Below are 23,201 nucleotides of genomic sequence, written 5' to 3'. Positions count from 1 at the left end.
GAAAGGACTGCAGAAACTACCATGAACTCTTCACCCATTCTGAGCCCTGACAAGCTTAAAATAACTTAAGCATGTATCTGCCTGTATGCTCAGAGATTTATATTTATTAAGTTGGTTAGGTTTAATTGTAAAATCTTAAAAGCAGTACAGGAATATGACCTGAAGGCCACAACTCCTTACATTTGGTACTTCAAGGTCACTAAGACTGTCAGGTCCTGTGAGGGTGGTGATGGCACAAGGGTGACTCAGTCCAGTTGGTCAAACTCCCCTTCCAGATGGCATGAACAAAGGCTCAGTGGTGGTAAATGATGAGGGTGAGACCAGTGCCAGGGAAATGTTTCCTTTGGAAAGTTTTTGTGCTAGCATAATTTCCTATTTCAGTGGTATGAGATTTTTGTTTTGGTTTTGTTCTTTTTTTTTTTTTTTTTTTTTTTTAATCCAAGATGAGTAACAGGCAGAATTCATCAGCTCTCTTACTCATTTCATCCAGACAGGCCTTAGATTCCCTCAGCACCATTTTTGGTCCATTAACCTCCCCTTGTATTGCCTTCTATTTGCTGCATATGCCAATACCACACTTGACCTTTTTCAGGGCTAATTCAGGAAGTTTTGTTGACTAAGGTAAATGCTGTCTTGGAAGAGGCTAAATAAGTCACAGTTCCTAAATGAGAGACAGCACAGAAGAGCTGAAGTTTAGCACAATGTAGTAAGGAATGGCACAGGGAGTTCCTCTTTCTTGCCAGAACAGCTGGAGTGTTGGGCTCCTGCTTTTTGGGGATGAGGAAGGTGGCAAAGCAACTGGCTTGGCACTAGTTAAGGATTTCAGCTAAAACAAACACATTCTTCTTGTGAAGTCACTGTAATGAACTGGTATTTGTTCAGGAAAATACCCAGTCAGAGTATCCTAGTCCATATCTCGTTCAGCCATTTTTTTCAGAAATGTACAGGTACATGTACATTTGTACTCACACAAGTGAAAACATGCTCCTATATTGCTGCTCTTCTGCTTCTGCACATGGACTTTCCATTCCTGGGGCAGCTGCAAATGCCAGCTTTTCCTGCTTAAGAAAAAAGGTCATTATTACTGCATCTCATCAAAAAGATTTTAGTGCACTTAAAATATAGAACACTAAAAATGGATTAACACCACAGATAACCAATGTCTGAGCAAGCCTTCCTATCCATTAGTCATGGAAACTATTAGGACCAACCTGGATGAAAGACAAAGTCATAATTAACTTGACATTAACAGCACATTACTGCAATACCACTAACATTACTCAGAAGAATCTTAAAATTTTGACTATCCCTTCCTACAGATGCTATTAAAAACAGATCCAGACTGAGATAAATCAGATTGCAATAAAGTCTGTACCTCTCTTACTCACAGAGGCATTCCCTCTAGTTTCTGATCTCAGTCTCCTGCAACAAAGTTTCAGCCCATAGTTGCTTTTATGACAAATAAAACAAGCAAGTAGATGTGGCCGGAGAGGTGATAGTGTGCAGCTTTTTTGAGAGTTGCATCTTAAATTACAGGATGATTATGAGAACACAGTTTATTATTTATTACATGAACTGTATCTTCTAGTAATTAATAAAACTATCAACATTCTATAGAAATGCCAGAAGGTTTTTATCTTGAAATATATTGTTTGCCTTCTTGATGCTATAAACCACCCACCTCTGAAACCTACAAGACAGAGACTACCAGAGCAGTCCCGTATCAGTTAATAGTTTGAACAGCCTTCCATATGAATAAAGATGCAACATGCAGCACACAGTTTAATTAGTTTATTTTTTAAAGTTCCATCAGAAATATAACTGTACATTAATTACAAAATATATTAAACTATTAATCCAAGGGAACAGGAGTACTTTCATTTTGTTCAAATGCAAACCAATACAAACCTTTAACATTGACACAGAATAATCTTTTGCATCCATCATCAATGTATTTGGTCTGCTGCCATCTTTAAATAAGAACAGAAAGGTCACCCTGACTTAATTTCATTAGCAAGTTTAATCCCTTGACAGCAAACATGACCAGACACATTATGAAACTGCTTAAAAACCAACTCTATACATCTCACATTATCAGAGCTCCCACATGTACATTACATACCAACATTTTTAGTAAAATAATTTTCCCTGCCCTGCAGGGGAAGACATTCAGAGGCAAAGAGATAACATGTTCATAATATATTATAATTGGAAAATTTGTGCCATAGCAGCTTTGCAAATACACGTAATAAGAGTCGGTGACTTAAACCATGTTAAAGACAACAGAAATTTGCAAGATAAAAGAACCTAAGCCACTTTTTAAACCACATTGAGATTTAGTAATGCTGCAAAGCGTTGATTTACAGAACGAAACCCCACTGCTTAACAAGTTACACAGGACATGGGTTAATTAAAATATTTCTTTGATTCAGAGACTTTTGCTGCAGAATTTTCTTCTTCCATTTAAATAGTTCTAGCAATTATACCTCAGTCCATCATGATAAAACAAGTTCTCAAAAGAAGATAAGAAAAAAGGGGAAAGAGGAAAATAGAAAAAAATACATGAATAAATATTTCGTTAACATTTATAATCTTTTTTATGACAGTAAGATTTAACTGATACGTAGAAAATTATCTCTGACAGTCTCTCATGTAATACTCTGATATTGCAGTAATTTGTCATCACTCAGAGTTCTAGTTGGTAATATAAAAATACAAAACCAGTAGAATAGCAGCAGTGAATAAAGTATCCATATAACTGTGGCCAATACAGAATTATACATGCAGTAGTCGTCTATTCGCTACTGGCTTGTGTTACTGTACAATTTTAACCTGAATCATTTAAACCCTGCCACCACAGGGAGTTTCCTCCTCAGAGGCAGAAGTACATCAGATCTAGCAGATAAGGCTCAAAGGAAAAATTCCATTCAAAATGCAAATCTTCAAAAACAAAGAAAGTGTTAATGCATTTAGTGGGTCTTGGGTATAAATGATTTGAACAGAGAATAAGGACATTTTTCTTATTTCTAGGGTTGAGGAAGGACCTGGAGTAGGAAGAAGCTCTCAAGTGACAAGTGTTTTTTCTGATTGCCTCCCCCTCCCTCCCCCTCCTGCCCTCCAAAAAACAAGAAGGGAAACAAAAGAGAATGTCAGTTTTTGAGCATCTTGAAAAACACAGATAGGTAACACAGCCTGAAAACGGAGAACCCGTGTACAGTGCCTTCTGGGCAAAGTGACTCTGTGCGCTGCCATGGACATTGACAGCTCTGGGTTAAGAATGACTTTACTGGGAGTGCTCCAACTGAAGACACTCCAGAACAATTCAGCTGATAGGATGAGGCTATTCATTATAACATCTACTTTGGTTTTAAAGCTGAGATCTTTCCCTATTTTGAGTAACATATGCTCACCTGTCCCCTAATGACAGAGAATCAACTAAAGTCACCAACAACTAACTGCATTTACCATTAGCCAGGAAGTTCATGTTTCAGTAGTGACAATACTCTATTGAACACAATCCCTCTTTCATCTAATAGGTTCTACTAGCAGAAGAAATTTTACTCATCTAGATTTGATGAACAAAGTGGTAAGTTGGGTGTCCTGGAACTTTTACCTCTCATGCAGGCAGGCAGAGTATCCTCCCAAACCACTAAACTATAGAAGTCTTTCTTTAGTCTTGTTTATATTAAGCAATGTGCTCTTTCCCCACTGGTATTGCTCTGATGATGCCAAATAGTTGGAACACTCTTCGGTATCTCTTAAGCTGCAGTGTCTCCAGTCTTTAGGTTGTTTCACTAGCTTGGATAAATAATACATATAAGCTCATGCATCTTTAGTTCTTTCTTCAGTATCTGGATCTGTACTTAGGTTATGGGGTAAACAAAATTTTTTCTTGTCTCCTTTTAAAGACAAGATTCAGAACTTTATCAGCACCATGAAAATTAAAATTTTAGCACCAGTGAACTTGAACTATTCAGCTTTGACTGGTCAAAACTAACATTTACATGGCATACCATCGGTACAGAAAATGGTAATACACACAGCATTAGGAACCTCTTAGACACAGTCAATCTAGTGTTTGAAAAATTAGTAACTATGAAAGCCAGACTTTCTTCCTAAAAGCAAACAAGATTACAATTTTTCCTCACACTGCTGAATTAATAGGTTTTCCTTACCATCCAAATTGCTGAGCTGGCCCAGCTCCCATTGTTTAAAGGGACAGGAAATACCCACAGTAGTTGGATGCTGATATGGCCAGCTGCCCATGGAGGGGGATGATTTGGATACATCATCCACAACACCAAGAGATCACTTGAACAGATGCAGGTCACAAGTTCAGCTTTTATACAAATTCGGGTTTCAACAACAGTAAAACAAATTTTGCATCACCTTCTTTGTTTAGTACATCCCACCAGCACAAAGGGATTTCATTCAAATGCTAAACTTTCATATCTCTTGACAATAAACTTTCATATCTCTTGATGACATTCTGAGCCTAGAGCAGACACTTCTAGAAAGATTTATCAAAATAAAGAGAATTAGGCAGGCACCTTCAGACCACATTACAAATGTTTCTTCAGTGAACTTAGCTCACAGTCATTTAGCCTTCTCCACAACACTACCTCGCATCTTTTGGAAATACCAACATTAACTCTGCATCAACATGCAACTTCCTGAAGGAGGAAAGGGTCAAAGCATCCCTGAACCCTTGGTAACATGAACAAAGTCTTAACCAAAACTTCAAACTTCAAGAGACACATAGCCAATGCAAAATTCTAAATAAGCCAATACAGAAACTCTCTCAACTTTCCCATGCTCTGTTAAAAAAAAAAAAATCCCTCTCTTTATTGATTTTGTTCCTTCCTTGCAACAGCATCTATTCCAAGGCACTGAGGTGAAAAGACTTACAGGTCTATTTGATGTGAATGAAGTTTTACTAAGCTGAGATGCACAGGTTCTGCAATAGGATTTTCCTGCAGACAGTTAAGTTTTGATTAACATTTCATTTATTTAGCTTGCTACAGAAGTAGCTTATTATTTTAAGAGAGAACCTTACCAAATATTTAAACATATGACCTCATATAGAGAAAAATATACCAGCAACAACAAAGTTCCATTCAGGTGAAGATAAACTGTGTTGACAACTATGATCTTTTACAAACCCAGCCTTTGTGGACAATGAAGCTCTTTTGTGATCCGTGAGGAAAAACATGAGCAAGGCTCCATGGCTGTGGTTAAGGGCTTGCAGGCTACACGGCTCCATCAGTACTGCGGGCCTGGAAGCCTTCTCTGCGGACGCTGTTCAAGTCCAGGCGCGTGAGCACCTCGCAGCGCACCAGGAGCGTGTCGTCCTTGATGAAGGCTCTCTGTTTCAAGGTCTCCAGGTGCATGAAAGTCACATAACCAAAACCTTTTGGATTGCGGTGAATTGTCGGTCTCTGGAAGGCCAGTAGCTCTGGCTTGGTTTCCATCACCTCTTCGTGGTTCTGCCTTTCTGGGCCTTCTGATTGATCCAAAATAGAAAGTCGAATGGTGCCTTGGAAAGGCCAGGGCAGGTGGCTGTCATATTCCCCTTGCATAGTGTGCACAAACAGAGAGATAAAATTAGCACAGCGCTGAGCATTTGGTAACTGGATATGCAGGCGCAAGCACAGCTTGTAGCCAGGCTTCCCTGTATAGAAGCCAGGACTGTGCATCACTACAGGTCTCTCTTCTTCCTGGGCTTTCTGCAGTCCACTGAAGTTCTCGATCTTCCAGATATAAATACCGTTACATTGTTGTGCCTCCATTTCAGTAATCTTTCCCTCCAAATTTCGTATAGTACGTTTGAGTTCTGCCATGTGAGTGTTCTGAGTCTCCATTTTAGCAATGAGTTCCCTGATTTGGTGATCTTGTCTCACCAGACGACCTTCCAACTGCTGAATAGTTTCCTTGAAGTTTTCAACTTCTGGATTGCAGTTGTATGCAGCATGTGACACGTGTGAGAAGAGGTTGGGCTCAAAGGGTAGGCCATTGATGAAGGGCACAGGATTTGCAGCAGTAACACTGATATTCTGAAAACTCTGAGCCATCATCCTCATGTGAACCTGAGTGAACTCCTGCATATGTCGTGCCAGTTCATTCCTTTGCATCTAGGATTTAAGAGATATGGCATTAGGAACACATCAAACATCTGCAATCACTTTTTAAATGTGGCTCTGAAGAAAATCAAACAAGTAGTTGCTTTTGTCATGTGAGAAAAGCTGCAGTGAATCAAGTACAAAGGTATGACAAAATAGCACTTAACCAATGGAGAGCTCCAAATTTAAGATCACTGTTAGGAAAAATGGAAAAAGAAGTTCAAATACCAGTTTAAATCACAGAAAAATTTAGATTGGAAAAGACCTTCAAGGTCTTTGTGTCTTTGACCTGATGTTGATACAGCTGGTATTCAACACAAGCATAGACATGAGGTGATTTCAGCATAAAACTGTAAACTCAGGAAGCTAAGACAGAACTGACACAAATGACTACAATATAAATCAGATATGCACATTATTGTTTTTGTTGGTGTGGGACTTCAGGATGTCACAAACGTATTCTTGTTAGAATATTTATCATTAGTAAAAGCATATTGTATAGTTGCATAATTCTATGCAATCCTTCATAAGGGAACTTTTGATTGTATTTTTACAGAAGCTGGAGCATCTCCAGGAAAACAACAAAATCTAAATTCTCCGGAAAAGACTGAGAACAACTTATTATTAAAGGCCAACACCCACACTTCAAATGGAGGCAATTTTGAGTAAAAACATGGAGTATTTCAGTAGTACATACAGTGCGAAATAGGAACAGTATATTTCAAACTGCACACCTGAAAGTAAAAGCAAGATATGAAGAAATATGGAATATTTTATCCTGAAAATATTCTTGTCAAATATTCCAAAGGCAAGCACTATGTATTCATGGTGACCTTCTTGTTAATGAGCATTCATGAAAAAAAAAATTCAGGTTTTTCAGGAGTGATAATTTCCCTATGAATCCATATTTAATTACGGTGTACACTTTCAGTAACACTGTTCAACTCAAAACAAACACGTGGTGAAAGACTGTTAGCGATAAATATACTTAGAATTTTTCTGTGTTCTAAATCTGTATTCCCTTCATTGATTTGTTAAACGGTTCCACAGTACAAACGGGTGTATGAAAACTGATATGGAAATGAAGGGGAAAGACCCAATTTTACCAAGAGGTATTAAAAACCAGAAATAAAAGTCTCTAGATTAATAGAGACTTTAATAGAGATTAATAGAATTTAAAAAAATTGATTTTCTTTATGGAACTCTAGGAGTCATAAGCGTATTTGGCCACAACTTTGGAAGAAATGCTAGAAGCTACTTTTTGACATGAAAGCTGAGAAAACATGAAATAATAAAAGCAAGGTCATCAAGGAAATTGTTCACAGAGCTTTTTAACTTTGAAAAAGAAATTTTGAAATGCAATGTATCAACATGCACTGCCTTAGAATTAACATACCTCAAAACAAAAAACCCACAACCACAAATCACTGAAGATTTTGGGTTACTGAATGAGACCAGACTAGGAAAACACATTACAAAAGCAACGGACAAAATCATACAGAAGGTCTGCAATTCAGAAGGTATTGATAAAAGTCTTACCTTTTCAGGACACCCAAAGGCACTGTAAAAACATGGCACTGGGGCAGTAGGACAATCATTGTCATAATGGTTAGGCATCTAAAACAAATCAGATTTGATATTACTTCTCCATCAAGAGTATTTTCTTATCCAGAAAGGATACAGCTGGATGGATTTTGAACAGAAAAATTCAAAATGCACCTGAAGTCAGATCAGTTTATAGCTACATAAGTTCTTAAGGGAATACGGCAGTTTTGAACAGAAATGTCGGCTGATGATTAAAATTATACATCCCACTTGTATGTACTGCAACAATTCATTGACTTTGTTCTTATATTAGGCCTCAGAAAGCATTCAGGTTTCCTTGCTAGACCAAACACTTTTTGTTTCTAGCCTATCCTCCAGCCAGGTCACATTCAATTCCTTCCCTTCTGAGGGACTACTTGCACAATGCTTATTGTGTCACTCTTTATTATCATCTTCCTCAAAAAGTTCAAGTTACTTCAATTTTTTTTGTGGTCCATGTTTTCCAGATCAGTCATCTCACTGCTCTGGATCCTGCCTACCCACGCTCCCTCAAAAGCACAACTTTTTGATGCCTTATTAGCCCTAAAGAGAGCAAAGGGTAATTCAGTGTTTCACACACAGGCAGAATGCCTGGTTATATAACCCCAGGGTGTTTGCTTCGTTTAAATACCATGATGAAGCACAAGGCTAATAAAAGACCAGCTATTATTACAAATGTTTAGCATTCTTTGTTCCCCACTTCTGCAATTCATTATTCTACCTAACAACAGACTTTTTCCTTTGTCATAACTAAGCTCAATCCTGTTTCTCAGAGTATTTTGCAATTTTACAAGATCATTATTTTAACCCAGGCCATCAACGTAGTTGCCATCCCAAATTATACAAATCAATATTTATCATTTTTCTGCCAATGAAGTTGTTACTGAACAGGAGAAATAATAATGGCTATTACAAGAGTAATGGACAAGCAGAATTCCAGCCAGCATCCCAGTTTGGTAGTGAATTTACTTATAGCTACTTTCCAATAGTGGCTTTCCAAGTACAAAAACTCCCCCTCTCTGCCCAAATCAAAGCTTCTTCTTGTAATGTGAGCCATAACCACTGGCAGCTCTTGGTATTTTTTCAACTCCATCCAAAATCAAAGACATGGAGCATGGCCCCTGTCAAAAAGCAGTACAGCTGAACAACGTGATGTGCAGCCAAAATCCTACAGAGGTTTGCCAGACTGCAACTACAAGCTGGAGCAGCACTTAAGGAAGTATCACACCTGCACTGGACACTTTCAGAGAGGCAGGCAGTGATTTAGCAGCTAGTAGACAAACTGTATCTCCAAGTTTAATTTCAGATTAAAGAAGCAATGTAAAAACAAAGCATCTGACTTGGAACAAACAGAGAAAAAGGGAGTCTCTTACCTGCTCCCTGATGAGCACAGTGTTGCAATATTCGCAATATATATTAGCAAGTGGGCAGGTTTGGTCATGAAGCTAAAGTGATCAAACAGAAAAGAGGTGAAAACATCAGTAAAGTTACCCAATTTAAGAGAGGGCTAATCATCCTTGATCAGACATTAGATTTTTATTTATGTACCTAATTTTGCGTTTAGCTATATGCAACTGTGAAACAACGAGAATCCCTTTACCCTAAACAGTATGTTTTCTATTACTGCTTTTTCCTGGACTTATACAAGAGATTCATAAAGTTGCAGATATTTTATTTCCTAAAGCTCTTACGCTTCAAAGAAATCTGATTTTAACCGTAAGTTTCTAAAATTCATGTTCAATTGTACTGGAACTATATGAAAGCACTTGTTTGTTTCTTAAATGTATTGTTGGACTTTATGAGGTACATTTGATTGATAATTCACAATATTAATATCCAAGAACATTTAATATTCCTTGAGATAAAACACATCCATGTAGAGATAAAGAAATGGTAACAACAAAAGGAAAGTATTATCCTCAGTGAAAAATGCAGAGCCAGGAGAAGAATTCAGAAATCATCTTGGTCTTGTGTGGTAGCAGATATCTCCAAAATAGTTATCTACTGATACATCCTCTCTACAAGGCATAAAAACTGCACACATAAATACTGCTTTTTGTGTTCCATGGGCAGTAGATACAGCCTGTCTGATGGTAAGGTCAGAAATCAGTGGTTCTTACACAAGTCCACAGGTCTCCTCACACCACATGGTTCCACATAAGTTTGCACTTAAGGACAATCTCTCCCCAGCTTTTGCCTGTTCGAGGCTCACGTCCCAAGTTGGCAGCCTCTCAGCTATGCAGCAGCACAAAGAGCTCTTCTAGACCAAAACCTTTCAGTTGGTTTTCTTTTGTTTTTTTTAACTGCTGTTCCCTTTCCAAGCAAACCCATGTGAATGCAGCTGACAAACTGAGACTCCTGCTAAATACCTCTTTATCTTCATAGGCCATAGACGTGGCACAGTTTGGGCAACACACTTGACGCCTTGGACACTCTTGGGTCATGTGCTCCTTCACACGGTTCTTTGGGAAGGTTCCTTGGCACTGCAGGCATACCACAGGGCAAAAATCACACTGCAGCTGGTGGTCCTGCAATAGGGCAGAAGAGGGATTTGATATTTCAAATCAGAACAATCATCTCATCAATTTTCAAGAGAAAGCACAGTGCAAGACAAATGAATCACAATCTTCCCTTCATGCAAGGAAATCCTTATACACTTATGCTGACTCTACCAACAGCCTGTTACTGTCCCACTGTTAAGGTCAGGGCTTCATGTATTCAGAGTTTTAAGAAAGGTTTCAGTAAAAATTTAGTTTTATATTTATCCTTTTAACTGCATATATTATTTTCCGAAACAATTATTTCAACTAATATATGTAGCTACTTTGAGAGACTATTGAACTGACTTTAATAAACTTGTGTGAAGCATGGACACAGCTGATCAAAAGGCAGACATGAATGATCCTCAGCAGAAAGCTGCGTTAGTATAGTTGTCATGCACTGTGATGTTCACTTGAGAGTCACTTAACTACAATTAAATACTCATCAGAAAACAGTATGTGTAGCTATAGTCTTGAAAAATGCATGGAGCCAGCATAAATGAGAACCAGGTATGTATTTAAGTAATTTCAAATTTTTACTTGTCCATGAAAACAAGGTTCCATATTTTCAAAACTACTTCTCACCTCTAAGTGCCTGAGCTCCATCTTCATGCTGCAGCCCTTGTTGGGACATTTGACCATTAATGAAAGGATTTCCCGTTTGGCGAAGTTGTCAGGAAAAAGTTGATTTTCAAGCAGAATTTCATTGTCTACAGGACATTTGTGACCTGCATCTCTACAATGCAGAAAAGCAAGGAAAGATTTCCAACAAATTTCCAAGCACTTAATTTAAAATATGTTTACACCAGCAAGACATTAGTGGCCAAATAATAACATCTTTAAAAACAATGGTATTTATGTGGCAATAACCAGAAAATATGAAATGAATTTCAGAAAAATTGGAAACACACAGTTTCACTGGAGGCGGCATGACTGGGGTTGTAGCACTTTTCAAACTCAAACACATTTTATTTGTACAAATGGCATGCTAAGTACTCTGGAAACAAACTTGAGGAATATGTAAAGACACAAAGAACTTACAGTCCTGTTTCTGCAAGTACTTCACATAGCTCAAACATCAAAGAATATTTCACATACTACTTCAAAACAATTACTTAAATTTTCTTAGACCTCCTTGCATTTCTTTCTCATTTTATAAACAGCCAAGGTGATCGCAGTTAAGAAAAAAAGCGAAATTGTCTTTTTTTTTCCAGACTGACTTCATCTGTTTGGCATTACATTACACACTGCTCAGTTTGCTGGTTTTGTTATACAACCATTTCATCAGTTGGTCATCCTTCAATTTCATTATACATCAAATAGGGTGAAAACCTCCAGACACAAAAATTATTAGTAACTATGAAAATTATACTGGACTTGGAAGTGAGTGTTGCATTTGAAGCCATTTCAACAGTAAGCAGATTGGAAGTCAGTGCTAACTGGTGAAAGTTTGGAATCTGATGGAACATGGATGCCTGCAACCTGCACAAAGTAACTAACAGCCTGTTGCAGTTCATCAGGTTCTGTCTACCTGTACATACAATAATCATTAGAAACAGAGTAAAAAAGGGGATCACCTCCATCAAACTTTCCAGTATCAGCTCATTCTGAAAGCAGTAGGCTAACATATTGATTCACAATTAAGTAATGCAGTTAAAGAGGCATGAGGGATCAAAGCTCCCAAGTGCTAATGGAAACAGCAATAAAATGGAAAAATACATGGGGTGGAAAAATGTCAGAGACCACTTGTGGTGCAAGGATCAAAGGCCAGATCATTGTCACTGCCTGCAAGCACAAGGGGAAGTAGAACCTAGTGGGCTGTGGAGACCAGGAAGGAATTTATGTTCTTTGTTGGAAAAGGAAATAATTGCTCAGCAACCACACATCAGCAACACTGCTAGGGGAAGTGGAGGTAAAGTTGCCACTTCAAAAAGAGGTAATGAACTTCCTTTCACAATCTTGCTTGCTGAGCAAGCTCACCACGTGCCTGAGAATCATACTCCTAAACAAGCAGAAGAAAGAAAATACCTAGCTTGCCTTGTTTCAGAGCTCTCTGAGCTATGACCAGTGTGATCTCTGTCACAAGCTAGAAATGTGCCCTCACTTCACAACCTAAAGGAAATCAGTTTTCACAGGTATAGGTTGGTTAAAAACACCCTGTTTAGTGGAGTATGAAGACAGCTCAATAGGCCAGCTGATAAGACAGCTTTATTTCTACAGAGAAAAGCTAATCATAAATAAGAGCAGCCAACAACAGATTAAAATGGAATAATGATTACCAAATCCCCAGTTTAAATAACTAGCAGATAAAGGGAAAAATGGAAATGAAATGCAGTTTTCCAAAGTAGGAAAGTGTAGTAAGGAAAAAGCAGTAACTCATTTTAGGATATTAAACAGACTTCAAATACTATTTACAAGGCTCAGGATTGTGTTTAAAACACTGCTAAGATCCATCTACAAAGATGCTGCTATATATTTCCTGTTACAGAATTGAGTTTATGTACCTTGGTTCTAGCTTACATTACAGTGAAGGCTATCCTATGCTGAAATTATTTATCATATTGCACTCTGCCACTCACAACAGTACCTGTGAAACAACAGCCATCTGCTACAAAGCACAATGAATATTCCTGTAATTTCCCTTGAGATTAAAATACAGGTATCAAGAATAAAGCAAAAATAATTTTGAAAGAAAAGCCTGCTCTGTGATTGTAACAAGTGAGGGGTTTAGCTGAGAAGCTGAGACAGTTGGCAGAGACTTTAACTGCAGCCATGCCACATGCTGGATGAACTGCCAGCACCCAAAGATGTCCCTGCTGTCCCTTTTTATCTCAAAACTCTGCTTTTCCAACAAACAGAGGTTCTGATATTTGGCAAGCTCTACTACAAACCCTAAGTCAGCTTTGCCCTAAGATACAGGAGAAGACTGGAATGAAATTGAATTAGCTCCTGCACCTGTAGTTAGTTCTTCTAAAATTTCCAGCAATATATTTTGTTGACAAGTAACATTCGTAAACACATTTGTAGTTACTTAGGTAGATAAGCTTCTCCTCTTCCATGAATTATAGCACTTCAAAGCACTTCAGACAGCTTTACTTAAAAAGCTGCCAAGATTTTCTGGGAGGCAAACATTTACTGTGATCAAATCTCATGTAATCATGTCCTTCACACTGTAAGATCGAAGAGTCCAGTTTTTAAAAAGTTTTCAATTTTTTTTCCTAGTTGCAGCCACAACTTCTTCAACACGAACAACTACAATTGTTTGTGTAAGTCTCAAGAAGAAATTATTCAAAAAGTGTGTGTCCCTCCTTAATCATTTAAAATCCTTAATCTCCGTGTTCACTTGAGTTAAGACCGTGGGGAAATGAGGAATAATGAGAAGCAATTTTTCCTGGTCGAATGAAGGCTGTGACAATCACCTAGTGAGAAAAAGCACTTAGAAAATGTAAAATATCCCTTTCTGTTTTCATTTTAGTTCTATAGAAGCTTCTCAATACATCAACCAATCTGGTACTGTAGACAGTACATACTGCAAATCAATACCATACTGTAGACACTACAATATCCAAATCAATAGCTTGATCTATGGATACCAATTAAGCATGCAGTTCAGCCCTTCAGGGATTCAGAGAGGTCTGGCACTTCAAGCTGTCCTCCCTGCTTTCACAAACAGTAACTCAAACTGTCCTCCAAAAGCAGAGGTCAGTGGGGAATGAGGGAAAACTTTTACTAGCAATGAAACATCTGAAATATTACACCGATGATCTACAGTCTCAAGAGAAAAAAGTGCTTTCCACCTGGTTTACTAGTCACTGAAACAGATATCATTAATCATAGAAATGAAGAAAAATACAGAAAAGGTATAAAAGAAGCAGAAACTTCTGGTCATGGTCCTTTCCATGGAGAAATTCTTCCAGAGAATTTATGCAGCAGAAACTACTGAGAAGCCAGAAAACACTGTATTCAGAGAACATAACTGCTGGCATACTATTGATTTAGTGAGCTACAAATGATGGATAAGGGAGAAAAAGAAATGGAAAAGAACTATGGATAAATGGTATAAAAGACCAATTGAGAAAGCACTGTCCATTTTGCATGCTATAAAATAAATGCCAGGGAAAAACACAGTAACACTGAAGACAGTTTAATGATCTGTACAAAAAGTGCGCAAAGTAAGGTTGAAAATGAGCCAATTCTACATATGGGTCACACAGAATTGAATATATGAATTCCTACCAAAGTGACATTTGAGCTATCTGAGCAATTGCTAAGAAAAATGTGCTTATGCTGAAAAGGAAAAATCCTACAGCATAATATCTATCAATGTAATCCAATACTCGCTCACATGTGTGAGACACTGATGACTTTGTTCCAGGTTAAGGCAAGTGCTCTCTACAAGGTACTCTCTGCCCTTCCTTGCCCTTTCAATCATCCATTTTTATAAGCCCAGCCTGCTCTTGCCTTTGTATCTTATCCCCAGTCCCTCATATGCCACCTGAATTGTTCTCTCAATGCTTTGTTAACAACTATTCCCTTGTCATAGTCTCTCTTCCAGCTCAAAGGGGAAGCAGCTAATTTCAAATGAAGAACTAAAAGCATGAATTGCCTTATCTGCACCAAGAAATCACGTTGTCTGTAGTTTCCTGTAGTTATGAAGAGAAACATAGGCAAAAGACAGGAAATTTTATAATCCTGAGCTGGAAATGGAATTTATTTGGGGGACTTGTGTAACTTTCCTTTTTTAATTATTATCTGAAGTTCAATCAATTTTTTTAGATTCATAACCTGGGTAAATTTGTGAAAATGGCATACCATCTAAAACTCATAAAACTCCCAAACTTGTGACACTCAGGCCATACATAGCACCTTTAATGAACAATAAATTTCCAGAGTTCTATTAGTACTCATTGGTAATGTACCTTGGGCAGCACTATTCAGTTTAGATTGACCTTAAACCGCTCCGGTACATTAATTTCTTCTTAAAAACAGCTTCCACAAATTTTCCTTTACCTTATGGATTTGACAATGCAACCTTTGCAGAAACGGTGGCCACAGGGCGTCTGCACCGCTTCCCGGAGAGCCATCAAACAGATGGGACACTCGTATTTACTCTCCAGGGGCGGGTCGAACTCCACGTCGTAGCCCTGCGTCTCGTCGCTGAAGGAGCCGGGCGCGCTGCTGGCGGCGCTGCCCCCGCTGCAGCTCTCCTCCTTGGCGGCGGCGCTGCAGGCGCTGGCCATGGCCGCGCAGCAGCCGCTCTCCGCCTCCCGGCCTCCACAGCTGCTGTCGCTGTGCAGCAGGCTCATGGCAGCTGAGCCACGGCTGCACGGGACTGACCTGCAACGGGCCAAAAACGTGTGTTAATTCAAAGCATTTCAAATCCTCCCTCCCAGGCGAGAACAAAATTTATTTCCAACCGGAAATACTGGAACAGGTTTGGTTCTATTCAAAATCACTGGTTTTGTTTTGTCCCCATTATCATTTTTGCTTATCCTGTGATATGTAGGGAAGGACATTGCATCCTGTCTGTGTAGTTCAAACACCCCCCCACTCCTTTCTGTAATCTCTTCATACGACTGATTTATGTAAAAAAAGGAATCATTCCTCTTTGTCCTTGCTATGTCTACTGAAGGTGTTTCTTTATCCCTTCCATGTTATATGTTACTTCTAAGACCTTCAAATAGATTTTGTGTGGAAAAAGTGCCGTACAGAATCATGTTTTCTTGGAAGACAACAGCTTGATTCCATAATTTCCTTGCAGTGTATATATATTATTTAGCATTTTCTGTATCAAGCAATTCACAATATAGATTTCAAACCGACTTAGCTGCAGGAACACAAATAAAATATAAGTCCAAGTACCTAAACCAAGCAGCTGATGTGCTGTAAATGAAATTCAAATATACAACACTGCTGATAACATTTTTGAACTGCCAATAGGACTTTAAATTGAGTAAGAAGCTACACATGAGATAAGGATAATAATTCCACAGCTCAAAAGCTATCTACAAATTACTAGTACTCAAACAGAACGGTTGCTCTCCTTTCCCTCTTGCAGGCTAGCTCGCAGGGAGGACAAGGGACATGATTGCAAGAACAGAAGATAAAAAGTCACCTTTCCCTGAAGAGTGGTGGATGGCATACTAAAGCCTGCTTTTACAACACTCCTCCAAAGCAGGGTGAACTCACAGGTATGAAATTAAAAAGTGCAGGTATCCCCAAACAGATTGCTAGTGCTCCTACACAGAATGAGAGAACCTTAAAAAAAGGTCTTAACAACAAATAGAAATTCTAAAGGCCAAGAAACCTACCTCTCACCCGATTTTTTTAATGGTTACAGTAATTTTCTTAGAATCCTGCTGTGGTTAGTTTTCTATAAATGACATTTCTTTGAAACGCAGAGATTATCACCAGGTTCAAGGCAGTATGAATAGTCTGAGGCTTATGGAGCCAGGCATGCAAAACAAGCCCAATAAGCCCAGATTTGATAATCTTTTGCACAGCAGTACAGGCAAAAGTCTCTTGCAGTGTTCACCTAATGAATTCACTGCAATACCATTACAGTGACTTTCCATCTTGTTGTATGCAGGGGTATGAGAAGTATCTGAAGAGCAGCATTCTAGACATTTCCAAAGTACCAGTAAGGTACAGAGCCTCAAAGCACAGGCTGACAGTTCTGAGTTGTACTGAACTGGCCAGCAGTGCTCCCTTTCTGCAGAAATAACTCCAGAGCAGAGCTGTCTGGAACTCCACCCAAAGAGTGCTGCTCACTTCCACTCCTGTTTTCCACCCCAATGTATTGTTCCTATACATTATCCACCACAACAGGCTTTATCACTGAGGCCCCTAAACACAACAGCAATGCAAACTAAACACTGAGCATGCTCCCAGCAGCTGCTCCAGCCATAGTCCAGACATGACCAGTTTAATCCCACAAAGGCATCAGCTCTCACAGTGACTTAGAATGGATGCAGAGGAATCGGTGCTTAGAAAGATGCTCTGTATGACAGAGATTTAGTTTTTTAGCCTGCTATAAGTAGATCTACTCTCTCCAGAGAGGAAACCCAGATTGTTTCCACTGTTAAATAACTTATTTAACAACTGCTGCAGAGGATGATCAGTCCATGGGCCACATTTCATGAAAAATCACAGGAACTAAATTGGGTCAATGGAGTGGGAATATTGGTATGCAGGATATTAGAATCCACAGGCCAGCCTAGGACTGAAAAATTCACATTACTCTAAGCCACAGAGATATATTTAGTGAGACTAAGAAAGGGAAGAGGAACATACGTCCCTTTAGCAATGTCACAAAAGAATTCAGGAACTCACAAGAAGAAATATAAAACAGCTTTAGTCAAATTCAGTTGTCACATTAATTGCAAAGAAGTGTGTGACTCTTCTCTTGGGCTGTTCCCAGGAAAAAAAATCCCATACTATTTACAATTCTATTCTTATAAAGAAGAAGCCAGGATCTGACTTGGTATAATCTCACTAGTTGAACACTTTGTAGATTTAAGTGCTATGCAAGCAGCGTCTCTTTGGCCATTTGAACTGTTTCTACAGACATTGCAGGTATGTATATTCAGTTTACAGAAACAAACTGCCATAGTAGCGTCAGTTTAATGAATGAGCCACTGCAATCAGTCAACATCCCAGCCTGATACAAAAACCCCCTTATTCAGTGATATACTCCACTCCTACATGGAGCTTTTTATCTGCATATGACCAAATGGCTCACAAAAAAAGAAGTGCACATCTTTTTAACTTGGGAAATTCAGACACAAAGAGGCAACCTAAGGTGATTAAGAGCCAGATTTTAAACTTTGTTCATACTTTATCTAAGATAAGATGAAATGGGTAAGAGTAGTAGGAGGAATCCTATCTATGAGCAAAATCCCTCTTCCTCCACACATATTTTAGGTGTGGGGCAAGGCACAATTTTCCATATCAAAATCCACACTGCTGTTACTCAGACAATTAACCAAGACCTTATTACTCCAGCATAGTTTAAACTAATTTCTCTACATGTTGTAACTCCTGTACTAGGAATTAGACCTGTTTCTTGTGGAAGTTACTTTACCTCTGAGAGGTTTAATCTCTTTGGACCGAGCAGTGCTAGGACAAAACCAGCCACAGAAAAGTGTACTTTGAATGGTAATGACAGGTCTCTTCCCCAGTGAAGGTAGAGCAGACAATCTGTGAGCTTACTGTAGCAGTTTTTTACCTTCCTCTACTGGGGAGTTAAAAAAATGCTTAGGCTGGAAAAGGATGGATTTTAAACCCCAAACTAGGACATATCCCAAAATTCAAATCAAACTGCTACCCTTTCTTTTTGATTATGAAACAGGTTTCCAGTGAAATAAAACTAAGATCTCCTAAAAACCACATCAGTTTTTCTTCTTATTGATAATAATTGCTATTCTTCCTCTGTGCTGAACAAAACTAAGTCAAATGCAAGTACAATACTAATTTAAATACCCTATGTACACCACAGCTTTGAGAACTTATCCTTTTTTAAAAATATTAGTCATTTAACACATTAAACACTTTGCTAGACTGCTCTCTGTACCTTTTTTTGTTTCCACAACACCCAGCTTTCAGATCCAGGACAGCAGATATTAAACTGGATCATTATGTGGTAATTCTTGCTTTTGCTAGCGTGAAGTTTCTAAGGCAGAGAAAGTCTTAAACTTCATTTGGTAATGTACCTGAAATGCTCTTTTCTGGAGCTAGGAAGTGCTGCCAGACCTGCTGACTGGAGATAATGGGCTCTAGCTTGGGGACAGAGGTACCCAGGCCTTGGGCTGGCAAAGGTTGATTTCGCTCTCCAAGGCAACAGCTGTGTTGTTTGCCAACAGAAAGGAAGGTGCTTTCCATGCCAAGTAGAAATGGACAGAACTTGTTTGATCATTACCTGTGCTGCAGAAGTCTGGGAATGCCCTAAGCATGAAACTTTCATGCCCCAGAAAAGACAGTTAAAGGACAATTACAAGTAAAGTAGTCCCCATCCCACTCTTTCAACTTTGAACAATAATGACACCTTTCTTCATGAAGTAACCTGTGCTCTGTTGCTATTTACACTGCCACATTACACAGTGATTAGGCTGATGTGAGATAGCACAGTCAGACCAGAAGAGCAAACTCCTGCAAGAATAATATATCTTATGAGGGACAAAAACTACTTCAAACCAGAATTTAAATTGCCCATATTTTAAATTAATGCATGCAACAAAGCTCAGCACTCTGATTTTTCAACTCCTATAGTATAATGAAGTTTAGGTAGGACTTAAAGATTTTCAAATGCCAAATTCCTCTAAATCAAAAAAAAAAAAACAAAACAACTTTTCAAAAAATGTCTTCAGATCTCCTGTAAAATCCCACTATCATTAAGAGTATTAGGGAGGAAGTAAAAGTAGGCATTGTATACTATTTACACTGAAATATGAAATCATATTTTCAAGCATTAACTTAAGGAATAGTGTGCAAGGAAGTATCAGTTGCTGTAAGAGAAAATTTTTATTATAAATCAGGAAGTGCTTAATACAATTAATTTCCACATGACCTTTTCTGGAAAACTGACTACCCATATAATGAATCAATATAGAAGACTATTCCAAATCCTTTTCCTTACTCAAATTTCACAAATTTAATTAATTTCTTTGCAGCCTGGCCAGCATACACCCAGTAGGGGAAGTGCCTTTAGCACTGCATCGACAGAAAACATTTTGGTCAAACATTTCTCTTTTCTTCAGCTGCCTTGTATATGTATGTATAGATTTCTGGGTCATGAGACTGACAGACCAGTGGAGTGACTTTGGATAATCTGTTTATGGAGTAATACTTGCAACACTTATTCCCAAGCACATTAATCAATGGTCTACTGATAACTGATAAGCACCATGTTTCCACTAGGAGCTTTGTAGCTATCATCACTATGGCCACATCCAGGCAGAACACATGGAATTATGCTAATGCCTTTTAATTAATACCTATAAAACACTTCCATTTCAAAGCTATCAAATGGCTAGACAAGCTGAAGCCATAGGAGATTCAGGCAGAACTTGCAACTGCAAAAACTAAATTCTAGTTTCTTGTAAAAGTCAGCAAGCATGTTGCTTATTTTGTTGAGATGCAAACTTTCTTTCTTTCTAATAGCAGTAATCTTTCAGACATCCAAGTCTTTTGGACGACCATCACACTCATAGCATTTTAACATGTGAACCTAAAGTCTTGAAAGAAGAATTTTTGTTTGAGATAAAAACAACATTTGGAGCTCACTAGACTATCAAGAGCTCCTGACTAGAGCAGAGCAGCCCTTGGGGATTTCTCAAGTCTTCCAGGTGATTTCTCTTTATTTGGAAAGAATGCTGTCAGGCTTTAATCACCTAAGTATTTTCATGCTTGAATGTTACTTAGGAGACTAGATGGTGGCAGACTCATAGTTACATTCCTATTTTATCCTATTTAAGTATGTCAAAACAAATTTAATTTCAGTGAGCAGTGGAAGCATACTATACTGTATTTAAGACCAAGATATTCAATGGGTTTTTCCATAACAAAAAAACCAACCCCAAGCCAAAATTCCCCTAAACTTTCTTCAGTTTATTAGCTTTTAGACAGAATTTCCTGGGAAGTGTTGAGAAGAAGGAATACAAGGAAAGCACTGTTAGTGAGAAGAACTTTGGCAGTGACTCTGGCTTCTGCTGTCCCTTTCCACACTGAGAACACACTGCGATATGCATTATGCCTTTCTATACCCCTCAGTAGATCTACAGAGAATGTAAGATGCTGCCCTAGAGGGGACAAAGTCAACACCCATAAAGCACTTAAAAACAGGCAGGGAGAGGTATGGCTGTGAACAAATGTGACTTCCACAAGGCACAGGCTCCAGGCTACACTTAATTACCATCTACCTCTACAGGCATGAGGCATTAGTAAAATGATCTGAGACCCTGGGAAAGCAAACAGTGAACTAAACACACATTCTGAAACAACTAAAACATTACTCCTTTTCACTCCATCTGACATTTACTTTTGTTTTCTTTTTGATATGCTCTATACCCAGAATATTTTATGGCCAGTTTTCACAGTCTGGATCTAAAACATTTTCTTTTTTTTTTTTTCCACACGTGCTTAGCCAGTTTGTGCTACTGAGATACAAAAGTTACTCTTCTTGACACAGTAAACTCATGGAAGTTCAGTGAGTGAAGAAAAGAATGCACGTTCACCTCAGGTACTTTTTCATGCTGAAGTCCTATCAGCATAGGTACCTATTGTGTGTCTTGTCTTTCTAAATACAGTAGCAGTTTTCTAAGACAGAAAGCAGTGCTGCAGTGTTGCAATACTACAAAACTTAAAAAGCCATTTATGTCTTGACAAGTTCTCATTCAACAGAGTCTGACTGAGCTCCATGAATCCTCACTCACTGGGAAAAGCTGTAGGTAATGTTGAATATGCAGAAGAATTATGCCCAGAATGACACCATGAAAATGATCCAAGTTTATCAGCACACTTCTGTAACTTTTTCCCCCCCCCTTCTTGTCACCTTCTTGTACTAGAAGGACAAGTTTTATGGCCTTTTCATTCTACGGGAAGGCAAAGCAGTTTGCTTGCAAGTCATTTAACAGCTGGTGAACACAGTGCAAAATTCACCCAAAGCTTCAAATCAATACTTTATTAATCACTCTCAGTAGTATCTAAGACACCACAAAATCCACAGAGTTGAGGGGTAGCGTGCAGAAGGTGTCAGAGGCAGACATGGGGGAATACTTTCGGCAAGCTTTAATGACTAGGTCTAAGGGATATAATTAGAACATTTTCCTCCCACCTACAGCTGAGATTTCCGTTTAAGTACGAAAAGACTCAGCGTGACCTATCTGAGCCAGACGAAATTGATGGAAATTACTACTGAAGTGATAATTTCTAACTCGTGTTAATAAAGTTACCGTAAATATTAAATACTGCCAGTCCGTACCAGAAAATAGGAGCTATCGGGTTTAGAAACAGTAAACTATCTTGCAAATTACCCTTTAACGCGTTCCCGAATAATTTACTGAGTGTCCCTATTTCACAGCGGGGAAATCAGAGCCCACGTTCAGTCGATGTGCTCGAGAGCCCCCGCAGTCGCACGGCAGCCGCCGGGGCAGAGGCAGGACACAGTCACCCGGGCCAGGCTCCCCCCGCCGGGCGACCCGGCGTGCCTGCGAGCCCCGGGCCGGCCGGGCTCAGCCCCGCTGCGCTGCCCGCACCGCGGTTTCAATTCCGGAGCAGCGCAGGCCGGCGCGCCCCAGCCCCACAGCGCCCTGCCCCAGCGCAGGCCGCCCGGCCCGGCCCGGCCGTGCGCCCAGTCCCGAGCTCGGTGGAAGGGGCCCGAGGGCTCCGCGGAGCACGGCAGGAGGCGGCTCTGCTCCCCAGCCGGCAGCCCCGGCGCGGAAGAGAAACGCTGCGCCCCGGGCACCGCCGCAAGCCTGCAGCGGCCCGTGTCCGGCCGGGCCCCCGCTCCCCGAGTCCGGCGTCCGGGCCCGCCGCAGCCCCAGCCCTCCCGGCCCCCCGCGCTCCGCCGGACTCACCGCGACCCGCGGCCGCTCCCAGCCCGCCGCCGCTTCCGCTTCTGCTCGGGAAGTGCCGGAGCAGCCGCTCGGAGCCAGCGCGGCCTCCCGGGCTCCAGGGCCGCTGCAGCGCCCTCTGCCGCCGCGGAGGGGCAGCGCCGCCGGAGCGGGGCGGGCTGGTGGGAGCTGCGGTGTCACTGTCACCCGTCCCCGACACGCACAAAGCCGTCACTGTCACCCGTCCCCGACACGCACAAAGCTGTCACTGTCACCCGTCCCCGACACGCACAAAGCTGTCACTGTCACCCGTCCCCGACACGCACAAAGCTGTCACCACCAGCGCGGCTGAATCAGCGCGGCTGAATCCTCCTGCTCCGCGCTGCTGATGCTTCTATGAAGAGCCATTA

The 23,201-nt window shown here is 39.9% G+C and overlaps 1 protein-coding gene across 1 annotated transcript; it reads right to left on the bottom strand.

The window, feature by feature from the left end:
• Positions 1-1,828: 1,828 nt before the first annotated feature.
• TRAF6 (TNF receptor associated factor 6) lies at positions 1,829-22,848 on the bottom strand. Its single transcript, XM_084207558.1, has 7 exons — positions 22,816-22,848; positions 15,254-15,580; positions 10,829-10,979; positions 10,073-10,231; positions 9,077-9,148; positions 7,659-7,736; positions 1,829-6,131 (listed from the first exon to the last, which is right to left on the bottom strand). The coding sequence occupies exons 2-7, from the start codon at positions 15,547-15,549 to the stop codon at positions 5,250-5,252; spliced, it is 1,638 nt and encodes a 545-aa protein (XP_084063684.1). The 5' UTR covers positions 15,550-15,580; positions 22,816-22,848; the 3' UTR covers positions 1,829-5,249.
• Positions 22,849-23,201: the final 353 nt, after the last annotated feature.

This window comes from Fringilla coelebs, assembly GCF_963513975.1.
Source record: "Fringilla coelebs genome assembly, chromosome: 6".
Classification (NCBI taxonomy): domain Eukaryota; kingdom Metazoa; phylum Chordata; class Aves; order Passeriformes; family Fringillidae; genus Fringilla; species Fringilla coelebs.
The sequence above is the reverse complement of the archived record's forward strand: the minus strand, read 5'-3'. Positions and strand labels throughout refer to the sequence as shown.